This window comes from Vidua macroura, chromosome 16 (genome assembly GCF_024509145.1).
Source record: "Vidua macroura isolate BioBank_ID:100142 chromosome 16, ASM2450914v1, whole genome shotgun sequence".
Taxonomy (NCBI): domain Eukaryota; kingdom Metazoa; phylum Chordata; class Aves; order Passeriformes; family Viduidae; genus Vidua; species Vidua macroura.
In genome coordinates, this window is record NC_071586.1 from 7,012,708 (window position 1) to 7,027,804 (window position 15,097).

The window sequence follows — 15,097 nt, forward strand, 5'->3', positions numbered from 1 at the left end:
TTTTTGATTTGGAAATGATGAAAAGTCACAGCAAGAAGTTTTACATCTCTAAAACCCACAGCAATTTTATGTTAAGTAAGTCCCTAGCCAATGACTATCAGCTGTTTCTCCCAGTCTGGTACCCTCAACACTTGAGAGTGTGTTCTAATTTTTCGCCTTTACAACAATTCATTTCTGAACTCTTACTCAGAACTGATTTAGCTGATTCAGTGGTAAAACCACCACCAGCAGGTCTGCAAGGAAGGCTTATGTTAGTGTTACCACATCAGCAGGAATACCAATAAATTGTGCAGAAATAGGTACATGAACAGCTTTAATCACTGCAAAGCACAATTCCAGGTATTAACTTAAATATCTTTACAAGTTTTTTATTTAAAAATTTAAAGACTGGAAAACTGATTTCAAACACTGTTGTTTGAATTGCATTTTATAGACTTATTTCATATTAAAAGATTGGCTTTAACTTAGGACAATACATTACTGTCTTGAGAATCCAATCTTCTGAAATGTCTTCTTTTTATCCCTTCAAATCTAAAAGAATCCTCCCTCCCACACTTTGGTAAAGGCAGAGAGAAAGGAATTAATTGCCCGCTAGATGTCCCTACGCTGCTGCTGAAGTTTGGCACTTTACTACTGCTGCTGAATCCTAAACCCCTACAAGCTGCTTCAGATTCGTCCCTCACAGTCTTTATTCCTTCTCATGTATTTCAGAAAGAAGAAGATCCTATGAAATGTCCTCATAGTGCAACCTGAACAGTCTACACAGTTAGTTAACTTCAAGAAACTTTGGAATTTAGTGTTCATTTTCAGATGTGTTGAACTCTGGTCAGAAGATCTTTTCTCTTCTCTCTTTTACAGTCTTAGTTCTGTTTCTATTTATAGCAGTGACCTCTCAGAGTATGTTTTTATTAGGGCATCTTTTAATTTATATTGCTTAACTAAACCTCTTCACTGATACACTGAAATTATCATGAGGAAATTACTGCTCACGTGTTTATATCTGCCTGAGCTGAAAGTTCATATGAAGTGAACCTCACAGACATCATAGTAAGGGACCAATAAAATGTGTCTGAAATTCCTCCTCTTCTAATTCTTTGGGAAAGAAATGTCAGTTCTAGAACATATGGCATATGAGGAATCACATATTTCAGTCCAGGAGAGTTGTGTTTGACTATCTTACTCTAACCAATGAGGAGGAAAGGACAATTTTCACTGGAACAAATTACCAGGCATAATTTCGATAGCAACAGTTCACAAGTTATTACAGTATGCACAGAATTACAGTAATGCACAGGAATGGACAAATCCCTCTTCTCTTTTACCTTCAAGTCATCCAAGCTGGAAGGTAGAGGACCTGGTTTCCTGCTAGGAACATTACTGTTCTGTCTTGGTGAATTGGCAGCTGATGTTGGTGTACTGTTGTTCAAAGTATTCAGTGGTGAATTCCCATTGTTGCTCTGTTTGTCATTCAGTGGCCTTCAAGAAAGAGGAAAAAGAGGGACAAGAATGTCAGTGCTAAATATATTCTGTTTTCAGTCAAGAGGCTGTGATTCTTAATCTCATGTCTGTGAAGCTAATGAACAAATTAACTTTTTTTACAAATTCATGCTTAACCTAACACATTACTGTTAAGTATTTTCAGTAGAACAAAACAGACAAGAAAACAGAGAGTAGTATGTTGCTATTTTGGTTTGGTTTTGCAGTTAAGCATACCAATTTATGCTTTATAGTTTTGATTATTGTCATGGTATCCCTGAAGAACACTATGGACTGCAAACTCCATTTACACAAATTAATCACCAGCCAGGGCAATTAGTTAGTTTTTCTGTCTGGCATCAATAACCACCCCCCAATACTGAACTCTGTGGTTCAACCCTTCCATAGATGTCCAATGTTCACACACAGTATGGACTGACATAAAGCAGTTCACTTTGAAGATGATGATTTTTTTTCAGCTGTACTCAAGAATCTCATATAAAGATTCTGAAGTAGTCATCAAAAATTAAAAATGCCACCATTTACACTAGGTACCATAAGTCAGCTCTTTTATTTTGTTGAGCTGATTTATGAAGAAATGTTTCTGAAATGTCAGTAAATGGAACATAAGAAGCGTGGGCAAGCAGGCAGAAACATCGCCAGTCCAAATGTTAGGATACATGGTAATTATAAATACAACCCCAGATGGTAGCTTTAACTTTTCTAGCCTCACTTGCTGAAGAAAAAGAACTCAGTGAAAATTCATTTTAAAAAAATAGCTGAAAGTCAATTTGAATTTAGGGTTGTGTGACTGTGGCATGTTACACTTTAAGGACTTCTAGGAAAGGATTGGTCTTAGATGATGAGAATGAAATGCTGCAGATAGTCAGCTTCTTGTTTTGTTATGGGATTCTGGAAATTCTTTAAACATTTATTTTTTTGACTGCTTCTACCTATAAATCAGTGAGTGTACTCACTGTTAAAAGTGCTAAAGATCAGCACTAATGAGGAACTCATTTAAGCATCAGAGGTGAGGCTGTAAACAACACACAGATCTTATCAAATTTAAAATTACGGTTATGTCTTATTTGTAAACTGCAAGAATGTGGTTTGAGAATTTGATGTAAAAAAAAATAAACCCACAGGAATAGTGCATGTCTTTGTTAAAGACATGGTCTGCAAGCTTCTCTCCTGCTCTACCTACCTATCTCACACGTGACTGAAAATGGTTTCAAAACTTTCTTGATTTTGCACAAGTGCTTTTGAGTTTCAAATATGCATTGGTCAGAAAAAACACATCTGACAGGTAAGATGTTCTGTTTCCATGTCACATAAAAATAACGAGGACCACCTCAAGGCTTCTCAGACTTCAGGATTATTTTAACAAGAGAACAACCTCACCACCTTGTTAAATAAGGCAAGTAATACCCACAGGGATGCATAATACCATTTAAAGTTTTCTTGGGTTCCAACTGTCTCTTTAATGTTTGCCAACTATATTTACTTCTATAGCCCTAAGCCTATAACTGATGTATATGTTTTTTTCTTAAAAGGACACAAACAATGCTTCACATACTTCAGCAGTGCAGGTAGAATTGTCTGGTAGTTGTAGTGTTGTTGCTGTTGGCTCAGGATCTGCAGCTGCAAAAACAGTTGCTGCTGTTGTAGCAGACGAGCATAGTTGGAGTCCATCTGTGGCTCATTTTTCTCACCTTTCTGATCAGGTGGAATATACTGATGATACTTCAATTTTTTCACCCTTGGCTTAGGTTCTTTACATTTCTTGCTCCGATGTTTATCATTTGGGTTCTTTGGGTGGCTTTGCTGTTTATGGATGGAAAAGATTGAAACAAAACCACAACAGATGTCACTTCAAGCAGTTATGCGTGGCTCAGAGATGCAACATACCAGGGCGCTTTTACTGTAGAGAGCTGCTGAAAACAATTGCCCTTGAAAACATCCCCAAATGTACCATCCTTGGAAGGTTAAAATACTCCAGCTGGCTTACGCCCCTGCACAAGTAGGGGTCATCAAATCACAGTGAATGTGTTTTTTTAAAGGTGGCACAGCTAAGGGATTCTACTAGTCATGACCTGTCATTGCAAAGAGGCATTCTTCTTAAGCAGGTAAATTGAAAGCCACTTAGCAGTTTGTGAAGTAAAAGCCAATATTCTAAATTCCATCTGTAAACATCTGAGGTACTTAGAGGTCTAGACTAAAAGCAAGACACTCCTATAAATTACAGGCAGCAACATCTTCATTAGCAATGCTCAAGTGATAAAACTCTCTTCCTTTACAAGCTCTTTGAAATTATTTTGAGGGAAAAATTGAAGGCAGTTACTTGATCATACAGAAGCTATCAAAGCAGAAATGCTGTGTTGATCCATGCCTGTTAACTACACAGATAGCCTCTTCTGGGGAACATCTGAATTAAGGTCCTGCATTAAGTAAGCTGGTACATATCCGGTGATTTCAAAGGATATAGCCAAATTTATATTAGAAAATGACTGCCAGAGGTCATCCTTGTACATTTAACTGAGTTAATTTCATGTAGGTAAGTAGAAGTCTACATACATATATTCATTAACACAGCTGAAGACAGTGAAGTTACTGAAATGAAACATTATGGACATCTAAAAACAATCCCTCTCTAACTGTATTTGAAAGGGTTTTCAATGCTACTAAGTCAGTGCAGAAAAGAGAACTGAGTATGTTCTTCTGATACTCAACAAGGATCCAGTAACTTCTCCCTCACAATGCATTCTAATTATACATTAAACCAACTAAGAAAATAGTTGTGGAAAAGGAGCAATGCTGTTCACCACTTTGGTTACAGGTAGACTATGAATGCAGTGCCTCTTTCTATTCTGCTAGCCTCCATACAAAACTAGATTAGAAGGCAGATAGAAAGAAGAAACTCTGTAATGCAAAAACCTATTGTCCTTATTTTTTAAAAACTTCCATAGCAATGCACAATTCTGCCTTTTGTCAACTGTACTGTAAGGACTTCTTGGAATAAAGAGCTGGTCTCTGGGGTACTGGCTGACCTTAGTGCACAAAAGCTTTGAGTTACCAGCCCAGTATGCTCCCCTGAACAGCAGCAGAAGTTGCTCTTAGCTACAGGTACTGTAAGGTTACTTGTGTAGTTTTCCATTAAACACAGCACAGTGTGTTTAAGACACAGATGAAGAATGTTGTCCTCAGGGGCCACAGTTCCAGGTACCCACCTTCACTAACGTTGGCCCAGGCTTTGTTGCAGATACAGTGGTTGTGGTCAGGGTGGTTGCAGCAGTGGAACGAGTCACATGCTGTTCGATTGTAGAGGGAGTTTTGAGGAATTCAGGAACTGGAGAAGTTAAAGGTGGATACTAGTATTAAAAAAATATAAGGAAAAAGAGAAACATTAAAAACACAGACCACCTAGGTAACTGGAAAAAAATGTGAAGAAGTTAAGACAATTTACTACCATGTCAAATTCACAAAATATTTTTCAGAGGAATGGTGAAAAGAGAACTCCTGTACATTGTACAAGTATTCTCTAAGGGCACATTTTGGCACACTTCAAACACAGCAAATAAAATAAAATGGTTTCTTACTTTGACTTCTTAGTTAGCTAAGAAAACACTACTTTATTATTATAAAATTGAGGCCTTCAGTATTTTTTGTCTGTGGAGTCATATTTTAATGTATACAAGGAGAATCTTACTACCCAAACAAGTACTGTCAGAAAAGCATTGCTTTCATAAAGGTCAAACTTCAACACAGGCAAACAAAACTTCTTGTTTCAGAATGATCACGCAGCAGGACAGCAGGTGTATTTTCACCCTTCCTATGGTATTTTCACAGAACCCCACCTTTGACTGTGCCAGGAGGTGCATTTCTTCTGTATCTTATGCCAGCAGAAGTGTAAACCCAAACCTTGCTCATCTTAAATTTGTCATACCAATACTGTGCTGAAATTGGTTTGTGATTTTAAGTCTTAAAGAAACCTTATTATTTCCTTCTGTGGTGAATATCCCTCTGATGGAATACAGACTCTACATAAACAGATCTCAGTCCTTGTGTTCCTAGATACACAAAGGAATTTTTACTCTTTTCTCACAGATTTTTCATTCTTTGATTATCTTTACCTGTTACAGTTAACTGTGTTAACAGTTTTCATTAGCCTTTCTTGGATATAAGTAACTGAAAATGTACAGGATATGCCATGTAGGGTCTCACTGCATCCTTACAGTGGCCTTAGCACATTACTGGAATCATTTCTTCTGACAGGTTTGCAGTTTTACAGAGGATGTCCACAGTAGCTCCCTGACTCCACTGCTGAACACTGCACCCCAGCTCTCTTCCTCCTCGGTTTTCTCTTGAGTCAAGACTCCCCAGGTTTCCACATTTCTTTGTAATTGGAAAGAGGGGCATTATGTATTTTTCTTTCCAAGAATATTCATTCTATTGGAATTGCATTTCTCTCCTAAAAGCCAATCAACCAGTTCTTTTTGCATAATAACAATCCAACTATGTGCTGACTATGCCTTCCTACTTTTGTTAGGTGACCCGTTCTTACGTCAAGGTTGTTAACAGTAACATGAAACCAGAATGTCCCAGATCAACTCCCACAGAGCACTGGTACCAGTCCTTTCAGCCCAGGACTTCCCTCTTTGTGTCTCATTTCTGGTAATCTCCATCCTCATTTTCCTAGTATTTAATATCATCCAGTAATAAATCCAGCCAGATAACATCAGTTGCACTTCCATTGTTTAAGAAAGCAATTAGATCACCTAGTACAATGCTCCTTTTATAAAAGCCCCTTCTTAATATTCCTATCAGTAAACATCCTTCTTCTTCCAAATTAATTCCAAGACTTGCATTATAATTAAGTCCGACAGGTACTTCTTTCTGTTTCATTTCTTCCTGTACCATTCCTGTATTTTTCTATGAGATTGTACCACAAAGGACTTAACTTGGTACACATTTTGCAACTCTATGTACTGGTTCTTTTGTATTTCTGGGATAGCAGTTCCCAAGGTGCCAGTCGGCATGAACAAAGCTCTCCGACTTTTGCTTACAATTAATTTGTAATAAATTTCCATTTTATCTTCGTGTTTCATTTAGACATCCTGCTGTGTACCCAATTATCAGCTGCCAAGAGGCAACTTCCCAGAACCCAGCAAAACTGAATAGTGGGTTTGATCCCTCTGTCTTGCAGCCACACAGAGGAACAGCTCCTGATGATTACTTTACTAAACAGCAGATTTACCACGCCCTCCCTAGTCACTGAAACACTGTGCACATGTCTGTCCTGGGCTCCTGTCAGTTTATTGGTGGCAGGCTAAAGATAGAAATGTCTTTATTTTTATATCCAAGTTTCAAAGTGTTTGCTCTGGAAAGCATCTGATATCTACACAGTGTCTGTTATTTGCTGGACTTGCACAACAAAAAAAAAGCACCACCAAAACCTCAAATTATCTCTTTTCACATTGTGTGAAAATCATGGTGTTAAACATTTTCATCTTGCCAGAGAGTAGATTATTTTTCCTTACACTAGTCATTATCCTAACCTACACACAAAGCTTTTTACAGACTTCCCAATTTTACCTGCAAGTGTTAGATGAGACAATGAACCATGCACATAATTTTTTTTAAAATTCAAAACCTTAGATTTAACAGGTCTTTACTTCTTCACTTCATGAACTAGTATTTAATTTAAACAGATCCTTATTTCCAAATAATATGACTTCTATACCTTTTCTGCTAGATGCCAACAAGAATCTAGCAGGTCAACAGGCTACAGAGAATATATTAAGGAAACAGTCATTCTGTGCCATCAAGCAAAATTCTTCAGCTGTTTTGAAGATAACTGTTTAGTATCTTCTGAATTGTGAATATCCCAATTTGATCTGTTTAGAGTATGACTAAAATGCCTAATCCTTACCAGATGCAAGTACACTGGGTTGAAGCAAGTTAGAGGTCATCAGTCAACAAGAGCTGAAGATTCTCAAAATTATGTTACATCTTCTGATGTCTGTAAATGTGCGGAGGAGGAAGCCTTGAAAAGAACTCTGGCTGCACTCTGCTTTATTCAAAACTTTCTTTGTATTGTTTTGTTGTAATAAAATTTAAAATTTGTCAGGAAATTAAAAGAATAAAGGAGCCATTCCCAGACACATCTCCTGTAGAGACTTGCTGTGATGTTATTCTTTAATTCAAAAGGAACAACAAAGTAAGCATCTGTTTTATTCTGCAGAAGAACAACTTCTCATTTTAGATGTGTGCACAGAAGTGGCTGTAATGTGATATGGAATCCATAAGCAAAGGCTTAAAGTTCTATCTGAAGTGCTTTTTCAATCAAGTTCAAGTGCCTTACTTTTTTGTTTCTGCAATCACAGATCTCTCTTATGCTTCCTACTTAGAAAGATTTTGGCATGTATTGCTTTGAGTATTTTTATTTAACTCTCCATTAGGAACCTAATTCCTTACTCAGGAATCTAATTTCATGTGGTTTGTTTTCAATTTATTCAGCACAAATTATGTTCTCTCAATGTGAAACCCAACTCATATGTTAATCTGTATGTTAGGGAACAATGAAATGAAATGGATGTGCTGTACTTTGTGTCCAGCATTGTTTCTGCATATGAACTTTACAATACTTTTTCTATCTACTCTGGTAATAAGAAAACCAAGGAGAGTAATACCAGATCCTGAACCACTCAGCTGTCAAGTGTCCATGGTTATAAAGACAATATAGTCTTTGGAGCATTAACAAGAGCTATCTCTTTTTTACTTATTTAACAGTTGACTTTTACATTACTTTCTGCAGTAAGGAGCAAATCCACAGCTCTCTAAATCTTCACACATTTAAATGCTTTGTTATAAAGATAACATTTTATCTGCCATGACACAGTTACTTTCCCTTCGTACCTTGAGAAAACACTAAAAACCTCAGAAAAATCAACATAACTGTTATTTTGATTTCTTAAATAGCAAATTCTTTAGGCAGTATTTTAAAAACTATAGGAAAGAATATTTAAATTATGTGGGAAATATTTTTTATGGACTTTTCTGAAGATAATGGAACTGACGTCAACTGTTGTTGTTTCAGCTAAGTTTAATTCTAAATGAGTTCAAGACCTTGCCCAGAAGGAAGACAGACATTAAGTAATCAATAACAGCTGGAATAAACTATGGCCATGACCTTTTAAACAACTTCTGGGAAAGCTGCAGATCTTCTGTGGGTCATAATGAATTTCAGGGAATTTATGGCTTCACTGCAGCCTATGGGAATTTCATCACTGCCACCAGCTAAGCCAGGATTCTACTCTATACACTCCCAGCCAGAGAGTCCCAGATACCCCTTTGTAGAAGCAGATGTATTCCTTCCATGTGAAACCATGCCCCATTTCTACAGTGTCAGACCAAAAACCATACTGTGAAGATCTTAACATTTAAAAACTGTACCTGTGTTGACGTAGCAGCATTTGGGGTTATAGGTGAGGGTGAGTCACTTGTTTTTGGCTCACCAGGGGAAGCTGCTGAACCCTGGGATTCCTGGCTGGCTGGTTGATCTGGTGATAAAGCATCACTGCTGTCTTCATCAAATGAAAAATCATCCAAAGCTTGAGGGTAATTCTCTTGTCCAACTGCTAAAATGTTTACATAGAAAGAAACAATGTTTTTTTTAATTGCACAAATTGAATTTAGACATTCATGGCAGAATCAGCTAATTGCTGGAAAATCATCAGTTTTCAGCAGTCTAAACATATGGTACATAAGTATTTATTGTGTTTTTAATATGAAAGTCATATTAAATCATATTCAAGGAATCAATAAAACCAAGTGTGGAGCAAACATGGTTTTAGTAAGAGATTAAAAGGTATATTCAAAAGACGTGGAGTGCACACAGACACCTACGACAGGCTGAGGAATGGCTACAGATGTTTGATTACTTAGAAATTATTTTTATTTTAAAAATATATTTTCAAAGTTTCATGTAAAAATAGGATTACTTTATTTAAATGATAACAAAGTTTAGGTCTCAGAAGCTGAAAGAGTAAGTAGTAACCTAGTGAACTTCACCCTCAAGAGTTAAATTATTTATTTTCTACAATGCCACATAGATCACAAACAGAAGCTGTGGGACTTCTACTTGCCTATAATGGCTTCTTTAACGCTGGAGTCTACAGGAAGAATATTTTTTTCTACCAGTTCCATAGGGCCAGGTCTCTGAGCAATCTTCTCATTCAGATCATCTGCCAACCGAGCTCTCTTTAGTTTCATCTGAGTGGCCTGTAGTGAAGGCTCTGCAAAGGTCTCTAAAAGGATATATTGATTTAAATATTCTGTTCCAGTTGTTCCCCAATTTCAAGACAAACAACATTGTCTTGTCTTTGCAATAACCATTCCACCTATATCAAAAGCAGCCAAGTATAAGAGATAACAGGGTAACAGTCACATTTATTAAAGGTTCTTTAGGGCCAGGGGAGAGCACAAGGCTGTCAGGTCATTTTAGGGGATGAGTAGAAACTGAAGCAATGGAAACACTCCATGTACAGACCCCATGCTGTAATTACCATTACAGATCAAGAACAATATGCATAGCAAACAAATACACTGCTGAGAATACCTTCACTGCCACAGATGTATCTGTTAATATAGAGATTAAGAATACAGACTACCACAGACACTGTACAAGCAGAGAAATAGAGCAGATAAACTTTTAGAAATAATTCCCATCAAAGTGTTATTCAGGGAGACAACTGAGAGCACAGCCAGGTCCCTGCTGTGAGCAGCTCCCACCAGAGCTGGCACATACCTTCCAGGATGTGCATTCTGACCAGCTCCGAGCGGTCCGGCCTGCTCCGGATCTTGTGCTTCAAGAAATTTTCAGTCTTAAAAGAAAGGAGGAAACACCATTAGCTACTGTTCACTTAAAAACTCACAGCAGTTTAACAAATCACCCACGTCCAATCAATGAATAGTTGCAGTTTCATTCAGATGGGTGGGTAGCACTGTCAGAACACAGGCAGTAGAGGGGTTCCTCTTGCTTTGTTCTGTTTTCCTAGCAGTAAAGCAGGGCTGATGGATTTCCAGCTTCCCTAAACAAGATGGGAATGTTTCTGGATTTGATCCCACACCACCACATATTCACAATATTATATATTTGCCACAGAAAAACTGCACAAGCATAATTTCCCCAAGTATCCAGTCCTTAACTGGAGGTAGCTATGTGTTGACCCCCCATAAGTTTAGTCCCCCATACTGATCTGTGAAGGCTCAGAGAAGTTCCTCTCAGATTTGACACATATATTTTATTTTAATGTATTCTCCCAAAATAAAAGCACACATTATTACTGTAATGGTAAGAATTTTTCCATGTACTCAGAGAATTTAGTATCACAAAAAACTGACTCTCCATTTCCAGATGTTAATCACAAATTTACACAAAGTGGTTTACCCTGGCTCGCTCCAGGCTCTTTATCTGCTCATGGAATGCAGCTGGACTTTTCAAAGCTGTGAAGGGAGAGTAAGAGTTAAATGGACAGGAAGTAATTTTCGAAAGAAATATGCTAACCAGAATGTGTGTGAGTTTAACACCACCTCAGAGTTGTGTTTGCATGGGACCAGAATTACATTTGATTCATGCTAGTTGTATTCATGCTATATTTAGCAGAGATAAGCAATACTCCTATATAGAATACCTGGAATATTTGATTTTAACAGATTATTACCATGTAATGGTTAACTTTTTCACTACGTACAAAAGTGTTTGTTTACTTATCAAAACTGCCCCACAGTGGAAATTTTGTGAAGTAAGGTTTAGAATGCCAAAATGCCAATTTAATTCAATTTATTCCACTGAATTTTCTCACTGTCCATACCTCATACTTGCTCTTATTAGAGAGAACTGGACCTTCCCTTAAGAACTATGTGTTGATTTAAAAACAAAATAGTAAAATATAGAGGGCTTAAATGTTCATCTTAGAAAACAGAATGATGGTTAGCTTCTAAATAACCAAAAAGAGTAAAAAAAACACTGTTCACCTAGCAACAACATAAATTGTAGAGTGCTCCATCTCAGTGCTGTCCTCTTAGAGATTGTCAATGTTTTCTATGCACCCCTTATTTGTTTGGTAACCTTTGTCATTCTACTCTTTAAAAACTGCTGGTTTTGTTATTAATGTCCACTCATTTAAGTAATTCAGTTTATTTAGTAAATTAGTCATAATTATTTACATAGAGAAAACAAAAGCAGAATCAGACTACATCTACAAATCCTTGCATTTTCAGCACAATGGCTATTTTAACTGAAACATGATGTAAGCACGATAAATTTACTACATGCTCACTTAGGTTAACAAAAGGATCCCACAAGTCTTTTGAAATGCTAAAGTTATTTTTAATGATCTCCCAGAAATGCTTATCTTCATTATTTTATATATTCAATTCATAATTGACACTGCAGAAATACAAATTCCTAGACGTAAGTCTTACGTGGCATGATGCCCTGGTCCACCAGCTGTTCTCGTGTCCGTCTCTGCTGCAGCCTCAGCTGAAGTACTGACAAAAGAAAACATTGATTCCTGTGTGAGCATGGTCTCCTCATAAAGTGCAAAACCCCCATTCCAATGACACCAAGTACTGCAAGCTTAGAAATACATTTTGCTGTGTATTCAGACTTGACAGTAACCCCCCAAGAGCCATCCTAGAAACAGCTGCTGTTAACAGAGTTCCCAGGGATTACTTCCATCCCCACTTTCATTGGACTTTGCTGCTTCTCATTCTCATCTGATGCCACGACTGTATTTCCCACGTGCATCTACTTTTCCTATCAGCCAGGTCTCATGAGGAGTGTTGAGCTTACATCAAGAAAACAGTGAGGTAAAAAGAGTTTAAACCATAAACTGGAGCCCATAATGATTACAGAGCCTTACTGCCTCTCCTAAGCCAATCTTCCATGACTTCGCTGTGCTGAAATAGAAATGAACTGTGCAGAGCATTTTAGAAGAAAAGCTCTGTGTGTGTCTCATTGATTGTTTCTTCTTAAGATTCTTTTTTTTTAATATAAAGACTGATTGTACTTTTAAATAAACCTTGTGGAAACACAAGAAACTGAGGAGAAGCGGGATTTTATCTGCCTTATTTAAAAACAACAAAAAAGTGTTACAATCAGGAACACACCTTATTCTCTCTCTGAACATCAGAAAATGTTGGCTTTTTGATTGAGATATGTGTTATCATAATTATTTAAAGAACAGAATTATTCCAATACTGTCAAATGTGGAAGAACAGTTTATGAAGCTTCAGAGCTAACTCCTTATGTTTCATTGCATTTAATAAAATGTTTCTCATACATTCCTGTGTATCAACCAATGTGACATATATTAAATACTACACTAGAAACCACAAAACCTGGAGGAAGAGGCAGACATAAAAGTTTTATACTTTTAAAGATTATGGCTTTTTGTTGCCAGAGGGAAAAACAAGGAAAAAAAAGGGTTTTTTCCTCCTTCTACTCCTCCCTTCCCCTTGTTTCTATATCAGTTTATCATAATGCTTCATTATCTCTTTGACACATATAGCTACTAGCCCAAAGTGAAATTTCATCTTCTGAACAAGGGAGAGTCAAGAGACAAAATATATTAAAGATGTAATATTTACATGCTGAAATTCAGACTTGAGAGCTTATTATGGGTGTATGATTATGGTATGCTGTTCCTATTGTATTTCACAAGGAAGCAAAACAAGCTAATGCATTGTCCAAAACATCAAAATGAATGTAATTTCTAAAAAATTAAGCTAAGGAAAAAGTTCATTGTTTCCAGAATTTAAAAGGAACCAGCTTATTTCCTGTTCTGCAGTACAGGAAGGATATTCCTCTGGCTAAAGCATTAAGACCGGGAATAGCAAGTCCTGAAAACAAGGACATTATTTTCTTGTATCACACAAACATTGAGAGTTCAAATACAAACATTTCAGGGCTGTGGCACAACAGATCTGTTCAGACTTTACAATATTGTGACACAAGAATCACAAAGGACAGAGATGTGAAAATGCAAAAGAACAACATTAAATGTAAATTGGTGAAAAGTCATCCAAAAAGTACTGAGTTCCTCTGGAAACTTGAAAATACCTGCTTTAAGTAGGGCATTGTATTTTCCAAGTAATATTAACTGTGATAAGTTAACAAAAATAACTTTATAATAGTTTGGTTTTGTGTTCCTTAATTTTCCTGTGGTTCCAGGTAAACCATGACTGCTTCTTACAGTATCTCTCACCAGTAGCTGCAAATTTGTACTGCCTGGAATCCTGCACCAGTTTCACAAGACAAGTGTGCATTGAAAAAAAAATCATTTCAATGGAAATGCATTTCAAGCACACAGTACAATGTTGTGATGTTAAGCTTCAACCCTGGGATACATCACAAGCCCAAAGCAGGGAGAAACTCACTGACTGCAACAGTGTTTACAAAAAAGCAAAAGAACTCTGATATGTTCTTGGTTTGGCATTCCTTGCTTACAATTAGTCAGGTAAGAAAGCTTAGAGTCAGCCTTAAAACTGTATGTGCAATCCTTTTAAAAAATCTTAAATAAGTTCTACCCATCCAAATGATGTGAAAGACAATTTATAAGCAGGATGGCAAGACTACCATATTCCAGTGGTTTTAGTCCTGAGTAGATTAAAACTTCTGATTCTTCTGTTCTTTGCTTAAACTGTGCTTTATTTTACATCACTAGGAGACAGTGACAAGGCTAGAAAATCACGTCCTGGTCTGGGCAGGAATCTCATCCATGTTTACAGCTCTATTTGGTCCAAATTCATACCACACTTAAATCTGGCTTTCTTGGAACACTAAGCAAATGACAGATGTGCCTACCAAATCTTTACCTAGTTGCAAGTCAGTTTTAAACATATGCCTCTTTATTTCAGGCCCAAGGTCTTCAAGCAAAATAATCTGCTCCAACATCACTGATGTCCACAGTAGAGCTGATATATGTCAGACAAAGTAAACAAACCAGAATTAGTATTTCTTTTTCAGTTCCATTACCTGAAACACACTGGTTCAACAAGTGAATGCTGGCAATATCACAGCAGGTGCAGGAATGTTAGTACTGCTATGACTCATATACCAACATATCATAGGCAGGTAATCTATTAAGAAATAATGCATTTATGGTGATATTACAGATTTCTAATATGTATTTTATTCAGACTTTCTTTTTCACTAAGCTTGCTCATAAAGCCCGTTTTGTAGGTGGAGCTGGTTCAGCTATAACTACCTAAGCATTACCAGGGATGTGCTTTCAGTATTAGTAATCACAAGTGGGAAAGAACATTATTATTGAATATATTATACTGAACATTATTTCTAAATATAAATTATGGGAAGCCCTGCTGTGTAGTTTAGGAATGTATCTATGATTTGTGGCTTCAATTATGGTCAGATATTTGGCTTAAGCTTTACAGAAAGACTAAAAACTGAGCCATATCCTAAACAACATGCAGTGTAAAAAGAGAATATGCAGTGGGACTAGAGCAAAAGGGAGAGAAGAACAGTAAGAATGTACCTGCACATAACCTTATGTGCTCATCTGTGAAGCTTTAGCATTTTTTAAGAAAAACATGTAAC

General features: G+C 36.9%; 1 protein-coding gene and 1 long non-coding RNA gene across 6 annotated transcripts in view; one reads left to right on the plus strand and one right to left on the minus strand.

Moving 5' to 3' along the window:
- The window catches only part of LOC128815259 (uncharacterized), a 33,605-nt gene extending 19,024 nt beyond the window's left edge, over window positions 1-14,581 (plus strand). Inside the window, exons 4-5 of one of the 2 annotated variants that reach the window (XR_008439597.1) lie at window positions 13,712-13,997; window positions 14,398-14,581. This is a non-coding gene — a long non-coding RNA (uncharacterized LOC128815259). Of the gene's footprint in view, window positions 1-13,711; window positions 14,136-14,397 lie in introns of those variants that run through there. The other variant, XR_008439595.1, reaches the window with a different exon arrangement.
- The window catches only part of MRTFB (myocardin related transcription factor B), a 68,779-nt gene that overhangs the window by 14,752 nt on the left and 38,930 nt on the right, over window positions 1-15,097 (minus strand). For all 4 annotated transcript variants that reach the window (XM_053991799.1, XM_053991801.1, XM_053991800.1 and 1 more), the window contains 8 exons: window positions 11,962-12,027; window positions 10,925-10,980; window positions 10,283-10,358; window positions 9,621-9,782; window positions 8,929-9,113; window positions 4,704-4,844; window positions 3,053-3,300; window positions 1,323-1,476 (listed from right to left, as the gene is read on the minus strand). In XM_053991799.1, coding sequence (XP_053847774.1) covers window positions 1,323-1,476; window positions 3,053-3,300; window positions 4,704-4,844; window positions 8,929-9,113; window positions 9,621-9,782; window positions 10,283-10,358; window positions 10,925-10,980; window positions 11,962-12,027 — 1,088 coding nt within the window. The remainder of the gene's footprint in view (window positions 1-1,322; window positions 1,477-3,052; window positions 3,301-4,703; window positions 4,845-8,928; window positions 9,114-9,620; window positions 9,783-10,282; window positions 10,359-10,924; window positions 10,981-11,961; window positions 12,028-15,097) is intronic.